The sequence below is a fragment of the Macrobrachium rosenbergii genome, chromosome 35 (genome assembly GCF_040412425.1).
Source record: "Macrobrachium rosenbergii isolate ZJJX-2024 chromosome 35, ASM4041242v1, whole genome shotgun sequence".
In the NCBI taxonomy this organism is placed as follows: domain Eukaryota; kingdom Metazoa; phylum Arthropoda; class Malacostraca; order Decapoda; family Palaemonidae; genus Macrobrachium; species Macrobrachium rosenbergii.
In genome coordinates this window covers 2,752,206-2,768,808 of record NC_089775.1, presented here as the reverse complement: position 1 = coordinate 2,768,808, position 16,603 = coordinate 2,752,206, and the positions used below count along the sequence as shown (strand labels likewise).

The following is a 16,603-nucleotide window of genomic DNA, read 5'->3' as shown; positions in this document are numbered from 1 at the left end:
TAAGTGTGAGATTCTACACATACACATATATAAATACACCTATACATACACTATACACTGCTGCATGTAAGATGAACAGAGAGAATCACATCCACTTACCGCCAATCTTCACGTTAAAAAATTAAGTCCCCCAAACGGCCCTAAAAAAACAACGTACCAGCAGGAGCAGAAAGAAGAAAGAAGGAAGAGGGAGCAGGTAGAAGGAAGAAAAAGGAAGAAGAGGAGGACTGAATGAAATTCCCACTTACCTTCCGGCAGGAAGAGAACCAAAACGAAGCAAGACGCAAACACCACGAGACGAAAGCTGGTCGAAGTCATGGCACGTTCGCACGACATCCTGGAAGGGAAACGCGTCGTGGTTAGTGATGTGATATATATGGGGACACACTGTATATATATGTGTATATCTATATATGTATAATTATGTGGAAACTCACCACACATTTACTTTTTCTGTGTGTGTAACTTTACATCATCCAGCCCGGGGTCAGCCTCGATGTCCCCTGCATAGGTAACTCAGGGTGCATTTAAGGATGGTTCGTAACATCCACAAAGTGGGACTTAATGTCTTGACCCTCTGTAACGTTGATAACTCTTTAGAACGAGTTTCCTATATCCATAATACACTTACCCAGATTGGCAGTGACCAAACCGCAGTCATTTAATTACCAGGTACCTAATTAATGGCCCACTCACTCATGAGGTGAATGCCATACCCACAATACACAATTTATTCATATATATATTTTATTAACAAATATTAAGCCATAAATATTGTTTAATATACAATCCACTATGCCTTGAGAAAGACTTGTACCCAAGTTGAATTGTAATTGATAAATACTTCGTCCACACACACACACAGTGACTTTGACCACTCAGCCATCAAAAGATCCATCTCTCTTGATAGGTCAGTGATCAAAGTCACTGCCTACAGTCATTTCTAAACTAAAAGCAATGGTTTGAATCATGCCAGTGACGAAGCACTTATCAATTATAATTCCACTTTGATGTAAGATATTCCAGAGATACAGTGAATTTTATAATTTTGTATGAAACGATATTTGTGGCTTAATATCTGTGAATATAAAAAATATGTATATTTATAAAAATAAATATAAGTATATAAATATATAAAATTATAAACGTATGTCTTGCGTATTTCCCTCACAACCTTTCAGTGCATTTTCCTACTTCAGGCAGCTTATACGTTCCGTCCATTAGGGTCTTATCACCATATTCCAAGAATTGGCCGCTTGCTCACGCCAAAATGGACATTGGAGACAGTCCCAAAATCCCGCCCTTAAGCCCAGCTGGCCACAGGGGCTATTTTCACCCGAGCAACCATTCCCACCCAGGTAACTGTGACCCTTTACTTTCATTCTCCCTCGACAAGACTTTGGGCTTTAGGACACGAAAAGAAAACGGATTTCCACTGTGCAGTACAACGAGGAACCCTTCCCCAGCCCCCACCGTGGCCTGAGTCCCAAATCCCTCCCTGGTCCTTCCCAGACGGCCCTGTAACCAAATCCATCCCGAAACCTAGACGGTCTTTCCCAAACGGCCCTATCCCCAAACACTCCCCACAATCCTACAGCCTACCTGGACCTCCCAGACGTCCCCCTAATCGAAGGGCATGCCTCTTCCAACGCCCCTTCCCTCCCCGGGGCCTTCCCAGACGGCCCTAAACCAAAGGGCTTCTCCCTCCTTCTCCCTGCCAAGGATCCAAAGGCGTACCCGTCTTCAACCTCCTTTCCTAGCCAGGCTCCATTAGGAGAGATTCACCAGTAACAGAAGGTAGCACTATTTGCACATTTTTTTTTTCGATTCAGGGGAAAGCACAGAATGCAGAGTGGCGCCTCTGACCTGGGGAAGTGAAACAAAATGGAACGCAGTGCGAAACAAATTGCTGGCAAGTCGATGGGGCAATCCTTTTCTCTCTCTCTCTCTCTCTCTCTCTCTCTCTCTCTCTCTCTAGTCTCTCGGTCTCTTTAAACTTTTAATGTTTCTTTTGTTGATTTAGTCTTGTTTTATTTGTTTATCTTTCCATTTTGTTGTTTAGTCTTGTCTTTATTTGTTTAATCTTTAATTATATACCAGTTTAGGTCTTGTAATAATAATAATAATAATAATAATAATAATAATAATAATAATTCAAAATCTATGCTTTTCAATATAAACATCCAAGATATAATAAATATTATAATAAAGAAAATTTTATAATCAATATTCCTTACCATACTATATACATATATATAGATAGATAGATAGATAGATAGATAGATATAGATAGATAGATATATAGATATACGAAACCATTTTTCGAATATAAAATAAAATAGATGAATATTCCAACATAATATTCATGTTGCCTTCATACATTTTCATACATAAGTAAGCGTGGTATCATGAAGAATGCATATGTAATATGTAATTAGAAGAGCAGAGAGAGAGAGAGAGAGAGAGAGAGAGAGAGAGAGAGAGAGAGAGAGAGAGAATAATGTATATTAGAATGCATATGTCATTAGAGAGAGAGAGAGAGAGAGAGAGAGAGAGAGAGAGAGAGAGTAATGTATATTAGAATGCATATGTGATTACACCAGAGAGAGAGAGAGAAAAAGAATAATGAAGAATGCATACGTAATTACACCACAGAGAGAGAGAGAGAGAGAGAGAGAGAGAGAGAGAGAGAGAGAGAAACAATTCACCTCTAGAATCCATTGCCTAAGGGAATTTACCCCTGAATGTCATTCTCTTCAGGAATTTCCACAATGCCTTTGGGGGTTGGCCCTCGGCCCCATTAACTGAGGAAATTGGTGAGGGTATGTTAGGCAATCCCCAGTTCTCATTTGGCTAAAATGGATTAACTGATTATCAAGAAAATGAAATCATAGAAATTATAGAGCAGGTTATGTAAATTTTTATATAATTTTCTTAAGCTGACGGTAAATTTCCCCAGCTGACATCACTGAAGTACTGCATTAAGGGCATTGTCAACTGACATTTGGTTAAAATTGGTTATATGACAGAATTGGTTATATAAGTGAATGTAATAAGAGAATTCCCACTGTGAAATTCTGGTTGATGCAATTTTTCTCAAAATATAATTCTCTCTCTCTCTCTCTCTCTCTCTCTCTCTCTCTCTCTCTCTCTCTCTCTCTCTCTCTCTCTCTCTCTCTCTCCCAAGTAAATTTAACATTGGAAGGTCCCGGCCTGCCCTGTTACATAATTATGTTGATGTTAATGTTGAGTCCGCAGGGAAATTATCTTAACATTTGCCAACTCGGAATTACAGTTGGAATAGAGCGGTAAATTTAACATTATACTGTATAAAAATAAAATATCCGCAGGAAATTATCTTAACATTTGATTATTACACTGAGAGAGAGAGAGAGAGAGAGAGAGAGAGAGAGAGAGAGAGAGAGAGTTCACTAACCTAAGAAATAATCTGAATATTAAACTGTCTTTTAATTCCTAAATTCCCCCAATATTCCGTCAGCGTCAATGATGACGCGCCTGCGCGCCTGATAGAGAGCACAGCTGAAATTTGAACCTAAATAAACTTGCGGTTACGAGTAACCCCTCTCGAAAAATAATCCCTAATTCTGTAGCTTTCATTTGTTAATTTTCAGTAGATTTCGCCCAAAGTTTAACCATTCTGAAAGGAATACCTCATGAATACATGCACGAAGTTTCATGAAATTCAGTTCGGCCATTTTTGAAATATCAAGGACACATCCGCACAAACACGCAGACGAAAGTCAAAGGCTTATGCTCCGTTCAACCAATATACAGGTCTCTCTCTCTCTCTCTCTTCCTCTCTCCCTCTCTCTCTCTCTTTCTCTGTTAACCTCTCAGTATCATCCAGCAGGGTTCCAGTTTTCCAGGAATGGTATTACAAGCATCGAACGGTCTCGCTCATAAAAGATTATTGTCTGATGCTTTCAATCGTGATTAAACACAACCCTCTCTGTATTTATTACTCCGTGGATTATATACCTGAAGGAATCACGGACATACAGTATATATATATATATATATATATATATATATATATATATATATATATATATATATATATATATATATATATATATATATATATATATATATATATATATATATATATATATACATATGACTCCCATGGTCAAGCGGTTACTAACCTAACCTCAGCACCGAAAGTACCCCAAAATCGATCCCACGAGTGGGAAAAGAAAGGCGTCTTTGGGACCCTATACAGGTAAAATCATTATCCTTCTGCTAACCCAGGCAGCGAATCACGCATCAGGTGGTCAGTCGCATGTGTTGGGTCACAGCGAAGGTGAAAGGAAATATTGTGTCCCCAAAAATTGGAAAAGGTTTGTGATGATAATTTATTATTATTATAATTATTATTGTTATTATTATTATTATCATTATTATTTTAGGAATAGTAGTATAGCTTCCATTAAATATCAGAGGATCTATAAGTAAACTTATGTCCTATTAACCTCACTAATAACAAGGTTATGACAAGAATCTAAGGAAACATCCTTCAATATTGACATAGTTCCGATGACTCTACCAAGTCTCCTGAAATATTCCCTCTCCTTCCCTCTCCCTCTCTCCCTTTCCAACCTCCTCCTCCTCCCCCCCTACACCCCCTTTCATTATTAACATAGTTGGGACGAGTTATGTAAACTGTTAGGCAGAACAGAGCCATATTTCAGGGGAAATAAAAAAACCGGCTGTCTCCAGTCCAATGGTTGGAACATCAAACTAAACCATACGTCGCTTTTTGTCTTCGATAAGTTTTTTTTAATCAAGCTGCTACGTAATTAAGAGTTATTTTTACTTTGGCTGGTAGATAGGAATATTGTTGCTCCAGTTGTGTTAGCTTAATCTCAGTTATGTAAAGAATTTCTGGTAATTTAGATCAAGGTATAGATGGTTAGATTCTGAGGGTATAATTCTACTTTAACTTCCCTTTAACCTGACCTAACCTAACCTAACCTAATCTAACCTAACATTGGTTTGCCTCACTTACTAAAGATAATTAGATTCTGAGGTTCTGATGATGCTATAACTCCCTTTAATCTAATCTAACATAACCTAACCTACACTAACCTAACCTGACCTAACCTAACACTGGTTTCCCTAACTTATACTGCCATAATCAACTATATATTTATTGCGTCTTGATTTATTTATATGTAATCGTTATTTTTATTTCTATATATTTCTTTACTTATTATCCTTTTTGACCTCTGTTATTCATTATTCTTTCACATACGGACATCCGGGTCAAAATTTCAAGTCAAAATATATCGAAATAAACAAAAATAAACATTGAGAAAATATATATAGCTTTTTCTGTTTCTTATATATATATTATTCAGTATTAGAAAGAGACCATCATTCTATGAAGTGTACTGCAGAGAGAGAGAGAGAGAGAGAGAGAGAGAGAGAGAGAGAGAGAGAGAGAGAGAGAGAGAGAGAGAGAGCTCTGAATACACAAAAATGCTTCTACCCATTTCTACTTCCAGTGTTGGGGAGACCCCTTGTTGTTAGGAGAGAGAGAGAGAGAGAGAGAGAGAGAGAGAGAGAGAGAGAGAGAGAGAGAGAGGTGTAATGGATTTCACGCTTCCATTTCAGATTCTGTTTGCTGGTCCGTCGACCCTCTTGCCCCAAATGTGACTGAAATTTGGGCAGAAAATGTTGCCCCATATATGAATTGATATTTTTATTCTGTGAAAATTATGAATTAATGTCATCTTTCCCCTTCCATGAGGCTGAGTTCGTCTACACGTGAATTCATACTTATTCATATTTATTCATACAGAGAGAGAGAGAGAGAGAGAGAGAGAGAGAGAGAGAGAGAGAGAGAGAGAGAGAGAGAGAGAGAGAGAGTCTCAGTTATGAAGGGTAATATTTTTCATTTCTCTGCGACCGGATTAAGCGACTCTTTTTAGTCTTCTGTAAAAGATAAACGATTGTGCCGGCTTTGTCTGCCCGTCCGCACTTTTTCTCTCCGCACTTTTTCCGTCCGCACTTTTCTCTTCAGACTCAACAACATGGGACACTAATTTCCATTCCCCAGACAAAGTGAAGCACGGAATAAGAATTAGACTGGTTCTGTACGACTGAGTACATTCTGAATCACGCTCATCTAAGGAATCATTCATCCTATGAATTCCGAGGAAACTGATTCATTAAATATGCAAATTCGTCCCGATGGAGGAAGGGTAAATGAATTTCAATGCGCTGCAGAAAAAGGTAATTTCTGAGGTAAGACAGCTTCAAGGGTAAATAGATGTTACGTCTGACTCAATAACTTGATCCCATCTCATTCAACTGGAAGGTAGATGACTGGAGAAAGTCAACAGAAGTGAATCTTCTGTGGGTCCTAAAGACTACAGGTTTCTTCTGTGGGTCCTAAAGACTACAGGTTTCTTCTGTGGGTCCTAAAGACTACAGGTTTCTTCTGTGAGTCCTAAAGACTACAGGTTTCTTCTGTGGGTCCTAAAGACTACAGGTTTCTTCTGTGGGTCCTAAAGACTACAGGTTTCTTCTGTGGGTCCTAAAAAGTCTGTAAGCAAAGGGAGAAGTGAATCACAGACTACAGATTGATTCTGTGGGTCCTAAAAAGTCTGTAAGCAATGGGAGAAGTGAATCACAGACTACAGATTGATTCTGTGGGTCCTAAAAAAATTTGTAAGCAATGGGAGAAGTGAATCACCAGTATGGACTAGCTAGCAAGCTCTGAAATGGCTTGGTCATGTAGGAAGAGCGGGAGAACGTAGCTTAGTCGAACGAGAACTTAGCTTTCAAGTCCGGCTAGAGAAGAGACTAAGACTCAAAGATTAAAAGGCAAGTATTGAGGCATTAACTGTGGTGAAAGGGTGATAATTCAAAGGGGTGATAATTCAAAGGGTGATAATTCAAAGGGGTGATAATTCTAAAGGCGATATGACGTCAGTGTCACACAGACGGCTCCACAGAAACCAAATCCTATCCAGACGTCTACTCTACAGACACAAATCCTATTCCTTTTTCAAGAAAATCCTACCTGGGACACGATGACGTCACAGCAGATCTTCCAGATCTTCCAGTCCATTGGCCTAAACCTTCCTCCCTACTTTATCTCCTTTCCAGCCTCCTTCCTCCTCCTCCTCCCCCTCCTCCTCATCAATACTAACCTCTCTCTCTCTCTCTCTCCCCCAAACCACCCTCCCTTCCAGCAAACCCATACAACCATCCCCCTCTTTGTCTGGGGCTGGAAAGTGCTGTATAATGTCTGGAAGACATCTCCATTGAGAGCTGGAATTTAGCAGTTTTGGAATTCAATAAGGAGTTATTGAGGTTTCCAGAGCCCCCTTTCCAGGGGCGATGGAACGTGTCCAGAGAAGCGTCTGGAAAGTTGTGGAAAACGATGTCGAATTCGTTAGAGGGTTCTTTGTGGTTCCAGAATTTGCTGGAAGTCATTGATAATTTCGACAGTGATATTAATAAATTTATGTAGTTTTAATATATATATATATATATATATATATATATATATATATATATATATATATATATATATATATATATATATTTTTTTTATCATTACAAAAACATTTTAAGATATTAAGAGCAGATATACATCATTTTACATCATTTTATTCATAAATTTAATTTGGTTTCAACTGGTCTTGTGATGAATCATTTCTGGTACACCCAAAAGCTTCTTCATTTCAGATAATAATAATAATAATAATAATAATAATAGTTGAGTAAAGGATAATATTTGTTGGAAAAACTTCCCAGCCACTGTCAAAGTTGACCTTTGACCTCATGAATAAATCAATGAGTCATAAGGTGAGTGGGGATTATTCATGTTCCGCAGGGGAAATATTTATGGTTGGGTTTTACGTGATATTTATATTTTATATTTATATTTTCTATATTAATATTTTATATTTTATATTCTATGTTTTATATTTATATTTTGTATATACATATTTAATATCTATATTTTGTATTTATATCTATATTTTATATTTATATTTTGTATATATTTTATATATATATTTTGTATTTATATTTTTTATATTTTATATTTATATCTTTCTATCTATATTTTATATTTATATTTTTCATATTTATATTTCATATCTATGTTTTATACTTATATATTCTATATCTATGTTTTATATTATATTTATATCTATATTTTATATTTATATTTTGTATATTTATATTTTATATATATATATATATATATTTCATATTTATATTTCATATCTATGTTTTATATTTATATTTTGAATATTTACATTTCATATATATATATTTTACATTTATATTGTTATATTTAAATTTTATATATTTTATATTTTGTATATTCATATTTATACTTATATTTTTTATATTTATATTTTTTATATTCATATTTTATATTCAAATGATTCACTAAGTGTCTGAACTTGTAAACGTCATATCTCAAGAACGACTGGGCGGATTTTGGTGAAATTCTGGGATAATATTCACTGGGTAACACCCTACAGGTGACCAACTCTTTCGACTGATTCACTGTTCCACTGAACTTCAGAAGCTGTTCCGCTTCTCAGGCGGTTTGATGGGATCCGTCAACCCGCCTCTTCTCATATCTCCTCTGGGAAATCTATCCTCTTTCGATTACACAGTTATGAACTTTCTTTTCCTGCTACTGCCTAGCTTTGGAATTCTATCCAAGCTTCTGTGTTCCCTGATAGGTACAATTGCTCTTCTGTCCTTTGTTCTTTTGTACTTCAAAGTGGCGTTAATAGATTCTATCAGTGTATAGATATATAGATATAGATGGATATATAGGTAGATAGATGTATAGATATTTAAATAGAAAGATAGTTAAATAGATAGAGAGATAGACAGTCAGACATACAGCTAATGACACCTGGAAACACAAAGAGAGAAGGAGATTCCCCAAGCTAATCATTTCCCCCAGAGGAGCTTAAATGCAACAGGTGTATTTCAAGGTCAGAGAGAGAGAGAGAGAGAGAGAGAGAGAGAGAGAGAGAGAGAGAGACTCTCTGACCTGGAGATTTGTGGTCTCACATAGCTATAACCCAGGGTTCAATCCCATGGAGGAGACACCACTCGCTATCATGTTTAGTCGAGAATCTAAGGGGTGAATTATGTCCCTGGTTGGTGGTCGACTGCTGTAAGTCGAAGAAAGGTTGGGAAATGGGATGGGGGCTTGCAACTGCGTCCCAAAAGAACTAGTTGAAAATACACACACATTATATACCATTCCTAGAACCAGTAACAATAGTCATTAGATTTAACTGCTTCCAATCACTTCAAAAAAGACATGGAGAGTCCTTTCCAGCCATTTTTCCTGGACAGGATCCGGGTGACTTTTTCTGGAAGAAGTCTCTGGAAAGTTTCTGGAAGTCTGTTTTCAGACGTTTATAGAGAAGGAAGGAAAGTCTGGAAACCTCAGTGACTGGAAATCTCTGGAAGTCTGCTTCCAGACGTTTATAGAGAAGGAAGGAAAGGTCAGTGACTGGAAAAACCTCAATGACTATGACTGGAAATCTGACTGGAAAGTCTGTTTTCAGACGTTTATAGAGAAGGAAGGAAAGTCTGGAAACCTCAATGAGTCTCTGACTAGAGAAGGAAGGAAATCTCTGGAAGTCTGTTTTCAGACGTTTATAGAGAAGGAAGGAAAGGTCTGGAAACCTCAATGACTGGAAATCTCTGGAAGTTTGTTTTCAGACGTTTATGAAGGAAAAGGTCTGGAAACCTCAATGACTCTGACTGAAATCTGGAAGTCTGTTTTCAGACGTTTATAGAGAAGGAAGGAAACCTCAATGACTGGAAATCTCTGAAGTCTGTTTCCAGTCTGGAAACCTCAATGACTCTGACTGGATTCCAGAGGACCAAGTACGTGGGCTTCTGAGGTGTCTTCCAGTTCTGTAATGCTGGTCAGTTCCAGAATATCTGGAAAGCTAAGACTGGAAGGGGGGGACAGGTGGTGCTGTCTAGGAGTAGGGGTATGGGAAGGGGGAAAGGGAAGGGATAATGAAGAAGCTTTACCTGGAAAACTGGAATCAAGTAAGTGATCTCTAATTCGTCTTCCAGTTAGGTAATACTGATCAATTCCAGAATACCTGGAAAGCCTAGAATGGAAGAGGGAGAGGCGGTGCTACTGGAGAATTGGGAAAGGGAAAGGACAATAAAGACGCTTTACCTGGAAAACTGGAATGAATCCTACGGTGGAATCGTGTAATCCAGACATGGAGGGGGGGGGAGTCTTCCAGACATTATACAAGCTGTTCAGTTCCAGGTAAAGTGGAGGAAGGGTTGTGAGGACGGGTTAAGGAGGAGGGAGGGGGTGATGTTAGGGGGAAGGAGGAGGAGGAGGAACCTGGAATCCTGGAATGGAGGGAGGAGCCTGGAATCCTGGAATGAAGGGGGGAGGGGGAAGGGAGAGATTTAGCCTGAAATACAATACTGGGATGAGTGACGCCATGTCCAGATGGGGGATTTTTTTAGAGAGAGAGAGAGAGAGAGAGAGAGAGAGAGAGAGAGATCACAGACATCTTGTCATTCTCCCCTTTAATAACAGGTAGACGAGGCTCATCTTCCAGTGCCCCTCTCTCTCTCTCTCTCTCTCTCTCTCTCTCTCTCTCTCTCTCTCTCTCTCTCTCTCTCTTCTTTGAAGAATAAACACTCCAGCATTTTTAAGAGCAGACTTTGTCATTATTATTATTATTATATTATTATTACTATTATTTTTATTATTATTATTATTAATTACTCAAACTTCATAAATAATCATTTGACCTGCAGATCACGCCCAAAACCTATTTTCAAGGTCACAAGGTCACATTAAACCTATTTTCAAGGTCACAAGATCACATTAAACCTATTTTCAAGGTCACAAGGTCACATTAAAACCTATTCTCAAGGTCACAAGGTCACATTAAAACCTATTCTCAAGGTCACATCTCAGGAACAAGTGAAAAGAAGCGAATCAAATTTGGCCAATACATCCACAAGGCATCCATCTTCAAATGACTGACTTTTGGAATAAATCGACCCACAGTCGTCCTTGCAACACTCCAAAGACTGGGGCAAACTGTCAGCACATCCCCACAAAGCCAGTGGACATATACCAGCAATTTCTGGTACTCAGAGGAGGTCACCAATAAACACACCAAGGTCCCATCTGGCGCAGAGGTCGTCCATATGATTGACTCTCATAATTAATAATTCTCTGAGGGTCGAGAATATTTGTTTTGCTGACCCTGTTCTCTCGAGGGCGAGAGGGCCCGAGGATATTCTTGATGAATATGGGTAATATACGCTCGGATTTCTGGTAATATTTGTGTGTTTGTGTATATTTACCAATTCATCAACTATTTGGAAAGTTGACCAGCGGAAGGTAATTGTTTATTTAGGGGGCCAAATCTCTCATGAGTTTTTCTGTGATGATGGCGGGACATGATTCAAATCATGTCTAATCGATACTGATGCGTAGGAGGGTTTGGTAAATTGAGAATTTGTCAATTTGGATTATGAATATTTTTGGGATTATCTGGTTATGTAAACAGACATTTCCTGACGCTATAATAATGGTAAAAGATTCAAATAATGTCTAATCGATATTGATACATAGGAGGGTTTGGTAAATTGAGAATTTGTCAATTTGGATTATAAATATTTTTGGGATTATCTGGTTATGTAAACAGACATTTCCTGAAGCTATAATTATGGTGAAAGATTCAAATAATGTCTAATCGATATTGATACGTAGGAGGGTTTGGTAAATTGAGAATTTGTCAATATGGATTATAAATATTTTTGGGATTATCTGGTCATGTAAACAGCCATTTTGGAGAAGCTTCAAAACAATGATTTCAAATAAGATGGAATGACAGAAATTTTACAAATGTAAACTAAGTTTTAATCTATATCGTGACGAGACCAAACGTTTAATATTGAATTATTTTCTTTAAAAAATATATATATAGAAAAATCATTCGTTTTCCAGCTAATTAACTCAAAGGGAAGTTCTCTCTTGTAGCGATCGAGGCTGGGAGTGAATTTCTTCAGGACAAAAATGGAGTTTTCTCTTTTGAGTTTCCGACTGAATTTATTTCTTTCTTTTTAGGTTTCTGTAAAGGAAGACTGTTGTGCCGTCCGCACTTTTTCTGTCCGCAGTTTTTCTTGTCCGCACTTTTCTCTCTCCGCACTTAATTGTTATTATTATTATTATTATTATTATTAATTATTATTATGTCTTCCTCAGAGCCACAAAAACTTAAAGTGTCTCCCGTCCATTCTTCCCTCAACGTCTTATCATAAACACATTTTGGGAGACTATAATTAGCTATTAGCTATTGGCTATTGGCTATTTTTTTCCTAGGGGGGAGGGAGGGCTTATGTCACTCCGGAATATTCAAGAGAAAGGCCAATTTCCTCTCCCAAAATTGTCTAGAATCTTAACTCAAGCTTGATAATTCTCCGTGATAATTTCCTAGATAGTAGGTGACTGGTTTTAAATTATTATAATTATTATTACGCTTTTAGGTCAGTTAGCCTCTATGTTTGTCAAGCCTGGTCGTGCTGTTTGTATGATTGTAGAACTTGAATAAATAATGATGCTTTTTTTTGCTATTTTTTTTAAATATTCACTTCTTGTGAGAATCAATCTACATGTATATAATATTTTGCGGGTAGCTCGTTCATTGCAACTGAAATGCATCTAAACAGCTCTGCTATATCTGAGATGGTTTTCGTGGCAACAAATAGCCAATTCTTGCCTGATTTCTCCAGAAATTTCAATCTCTACAGATGAGTACCAGGTGTATGCACCTACCAAGTTTCATCAAGATCTGTTCAGCCGTTCTTGAGATATCTTTCTAAAAAGTACAATGTATGCTCTGTGCAGTGCCTGACTAAACTTTGGGATTCTCGTAATGCTTCTGTTTTCTACCTTCAAGCAAATCTGTTAGGTATTTTTATTTTATTTACATCAGGACTATGCTACGATAGGCCATTTTGACTGCCACTCCCGGCGGCCTTCATATGACAATGAGAATTACTAAATAAACAAAAGAATAAAAATAATGTGATTGAATGACACTATTTAAAGTGAGGTATTAATTATTGCTTTATGTCTCTCTCTCTCTCTCTCTCTCTCTCTCTCTCTCTCTCTCTCTCTCTCTCTCTCTCTCTCTCTCCTGGAAAAAGTGAATTATGTTAGGTGTTCATCCGTCCATACCAAACTCTCTCTCTCTCTCTCTCTCTCTCTCTCTCTCTCTCTCTCTCTCTCTCTCTCTCTCTCTCTCTCCCTTAGGCGAGTTACTTAGGCTGCCCATCCGTCCATATAAAACCTCTCTCTCTCTCTCTCTCTCTCTCTCTCTCTCTCTCTCTCTCTCTCTCTCTCTCTCTCTCTTTGGACACTCACCCATCCATGGACGGAATTCAATTGCATCATCCCAAAATTTCTAGGGAACCAGTCAAAGTGTTTATGTTTGTTTATTCAGTGGAAAAACTTCCACTGAAAACTTTTTGGGGCAAATTCAGTTCGACGCCCACACGTACGAAATGGTTCTTTTCGAGGTCGTGGATTCGAATTATTATTTTTTTTTATGTTTTTAAAAATATTTTTCTCGCTTTTTTTTAAACCTGAATCTGACGGTGGATATTGTTAGGTATTGTGATAGAGGTTCGTGGACTGGAATTATTTTTTATAATTTTTTTTTTATTTTTAAAAATATTTTTCTAACTGTTTTTTAACTTTTCCAGACCGGAATCTGACGCTGGATTATTGCTAGGTATTATAAAATGTTTTATTTTTATTATTTGTCCGCTGAATATTTATATGGTGTGGGGATATACAATTTAAAATGTCTGCATTGGAAGAATATATTCTAATACTTTAACAAAATATCTAAGGACTGAGAGAATTTATCTGATTGTATTAATATACATCTAAAGAGAAGAAAAATATATTTTAATGTTTTCAAAAAATATCTAAATGATGGAGAAAGAATATTTCTGAGTTGCTTTAACAAAATATCTAAATAAACTAAGAATTTATTTTAGAACTTCAAAAATCTTGATAATGATGGAATGTACGTGAATATATTAATATATACAAAATTTAAGTCTGCATTTAACAGTAAAATATTCATTTTTAATATACATATACATATATATACATATGTATATTCATAAATATTCTCATCCCGTATCTCCCCGAGGTATCAAACCATGAATTATGGGAATTAACATAAAATATGCATGAGTTGTATTCAAATACTTTTTCCCTTGTCTTATTCATTCAACATTTTAATCATTCGTCTCCCCATTCCATCATTTATCAACTTATTTATTACGGTTCTTACCTATTCAGTTCTTGCTTGATGTTAATAATAATAATAATAATAATAATAATAATAATAATCATAATAATAATAATAATCTAATGATAATAATGGCCTCATCTAACCTATTCTGTGAAAGGATGCTTCATCAAATCCTATTCATAGGATTTATCGCAGGACGCTTTGCATCACAAAGCCCTGGGGAGAGAGAGAGAGAGAGAGAGAGAGAGAGAGAGAGAGAGAGAGAGAGAGACAACATAAATTATGTGGAACTTCAGTTGTATGCTCTCTCTCTCTCTCTCTCTCTCTCTCTCTCTCTCTCTCTCTCTCTCTCTCTCACACACACAACTTCATCTTAAAACTACACGCGGTTTCAATCTCTAATTTCCTCGCGGCGCCAGTGACCACAGCTTTCGTGACGCCAGTTCATACATCACTCAATCACTCAGTCTCAGCCTCACAACCAACCCTAATCGTTTCATAACCACAACACTACAACGCAGGTTCCTACACAACCGCTGAATCTGCATATGACAACTGTTGATAATTTGCATACAGGTGCATTGCTTCTTCATGTACTTAGCTGTCAAGGGAAGAAATATGTTTGTGTGTGTGTGTGTGTGTGTATGTTTGTGTATGTGTGTTGTATGTATATATATATACTGTACATATACATATATATATTTTTATGTATATATATATATATATATATATATATAGAGAGAGAGAGAGAGAGAGAGAGAGAGAGAGAGAGAGAGAGAGAGAGAGAGAGAGAGAGAGAGAGAGAGAAAATAAAATTATATATACTTAACTTGAGAGAGAGAGAGAGAAAAAAATAAAATTATATATACTTAACTTGAAAATAAAATTATATATACTTAACTTGAGAGAGAGAGAGAGAGAGAGAGAGAGAGAGAGAGAGAGAGAGAGAGAATAAAATAAAATGATATATACTTAACTTGAAAGCGAAAGAGAGAGAGAGAAAATAAAATTATATACACTTAACTTGAGAGAGAGAGAGAGAGAGACAATATTCTCAACTGAATATCTCCCATCAACATCTCTCCCTACAAAATAACAAAACCATTACAGTCTCTAAAAAAAAAAAAAATCTAAATAACTCACAATGAAAAAATTAGGAAAAAAAAAAAAAACTTATTGAACTTCGCTGCAGATAAAAGAAGCATAAAAAAAATATACATAAAAAAACAATTTTTAAATATCTGCTCTGAATCGGAAACAGACTTTTTGTTTTTTTAATTTTTTGCTCGAAGGCAGAACAATCAGGAACTATTTTCTGCTTCTGAATTTCACACAGTGGGATTTGTATTACACGTCTGCATAGGATTGGAAAGGAGGCTTGAATAGGATTGGAAAGGAAGCCTGAATAGGATTGGTAAGGAAGCCGCTTTCATTATTGATATAAAACATCTGAGGCTTTCACCTGAAAATCATTGTCAGAGAAGAATCATTGAATGAATAATAATGGATCCTTTTTCAAACAAATTGCTGAGTCAACAGAATTTTGATAGAAGGACAAGCGCTGGGACCTACGAGAGAAGGAAAATGAGAAGAATAAAAGGGTTTATTGAGAGGGTTGATGAAGGTAATTTGGAAGGGAGAGAATATGGAAAGAGGTACGGTAAAAAAATTGAAAGGGGTTCCAGCTAGGAGCCTACGGGACGCCGCAAAGAACTTTAACTGCAGTGAAACTGACCTTTCAAAAGTTGAGCCCAACAACCTTTAGGGGAGAAGCAACCTGCAAAAAAAAAAATAGAAAGGATATTTAATTATCTATTAATTTCAACTTGTTTCTGAGTGACCTGTCTAATTCTTCATCGAAATATCTCGAGAATGGACGGACGGATTTGGATGACACTTGGTCATTTCTTTCACTGGGTTACCCTTTGCTGATGATCAAATTTGGGTTGGGTGTCATTCAAAATATTCATGGTTTAGATGGCATTAATCAGCTTGATCTCTCTCTCTCTCTCTCTCTCTCTAGCATTATTTATTATCACATGAATTATCCCTTTTCATAGATGAGAGAAAAATAGATAAATGTTACCTATATGAATGCAAAATTCCAAGTACAGTCTCTCTCTCTCTCTCTCTCTCTCTCTCTCTCTCTCTCTCTCTCTCTCTCTCTCTCGTTTTAGAAAGTGAATAAATGTATGATATACATATATATATCTAAGGGAAGTGTATCAATGCTTAATATACATATATACAATTAAGAA

The 16,603-nt window shown here is 36.7% G+C and overlaps 1 protein-coding gene across 1 annotated transcript in view; it reads right to left on the bottom strand.

Moving 5' to 3' along the window:
- The window catches only part of LOC136856333 (uncharacterized), a 39,280-nt gene extending 23,151 nt beyond the window's left edge, over positions 1-16,129 (bottom strand). The window contains exons 1-2 of the mRNA XM_067134089.1: positions 16,081-16,129; positions 249-337 (exon numbers count right to left, since the gene is read on the bottom strand). Coding sequence (XP_066990190.1) covers positions 249-336 — 88 coding nt within the window. The 5' untranslated portion in view covers position 337; positions 16,081-16,129. The remainder of the gene's footprint in view (positions 1-248; positions 338-16,080) is intronic.
- Between the last annotated feature and the right edge of the window lie 474 nt (positions 16,130-16,603).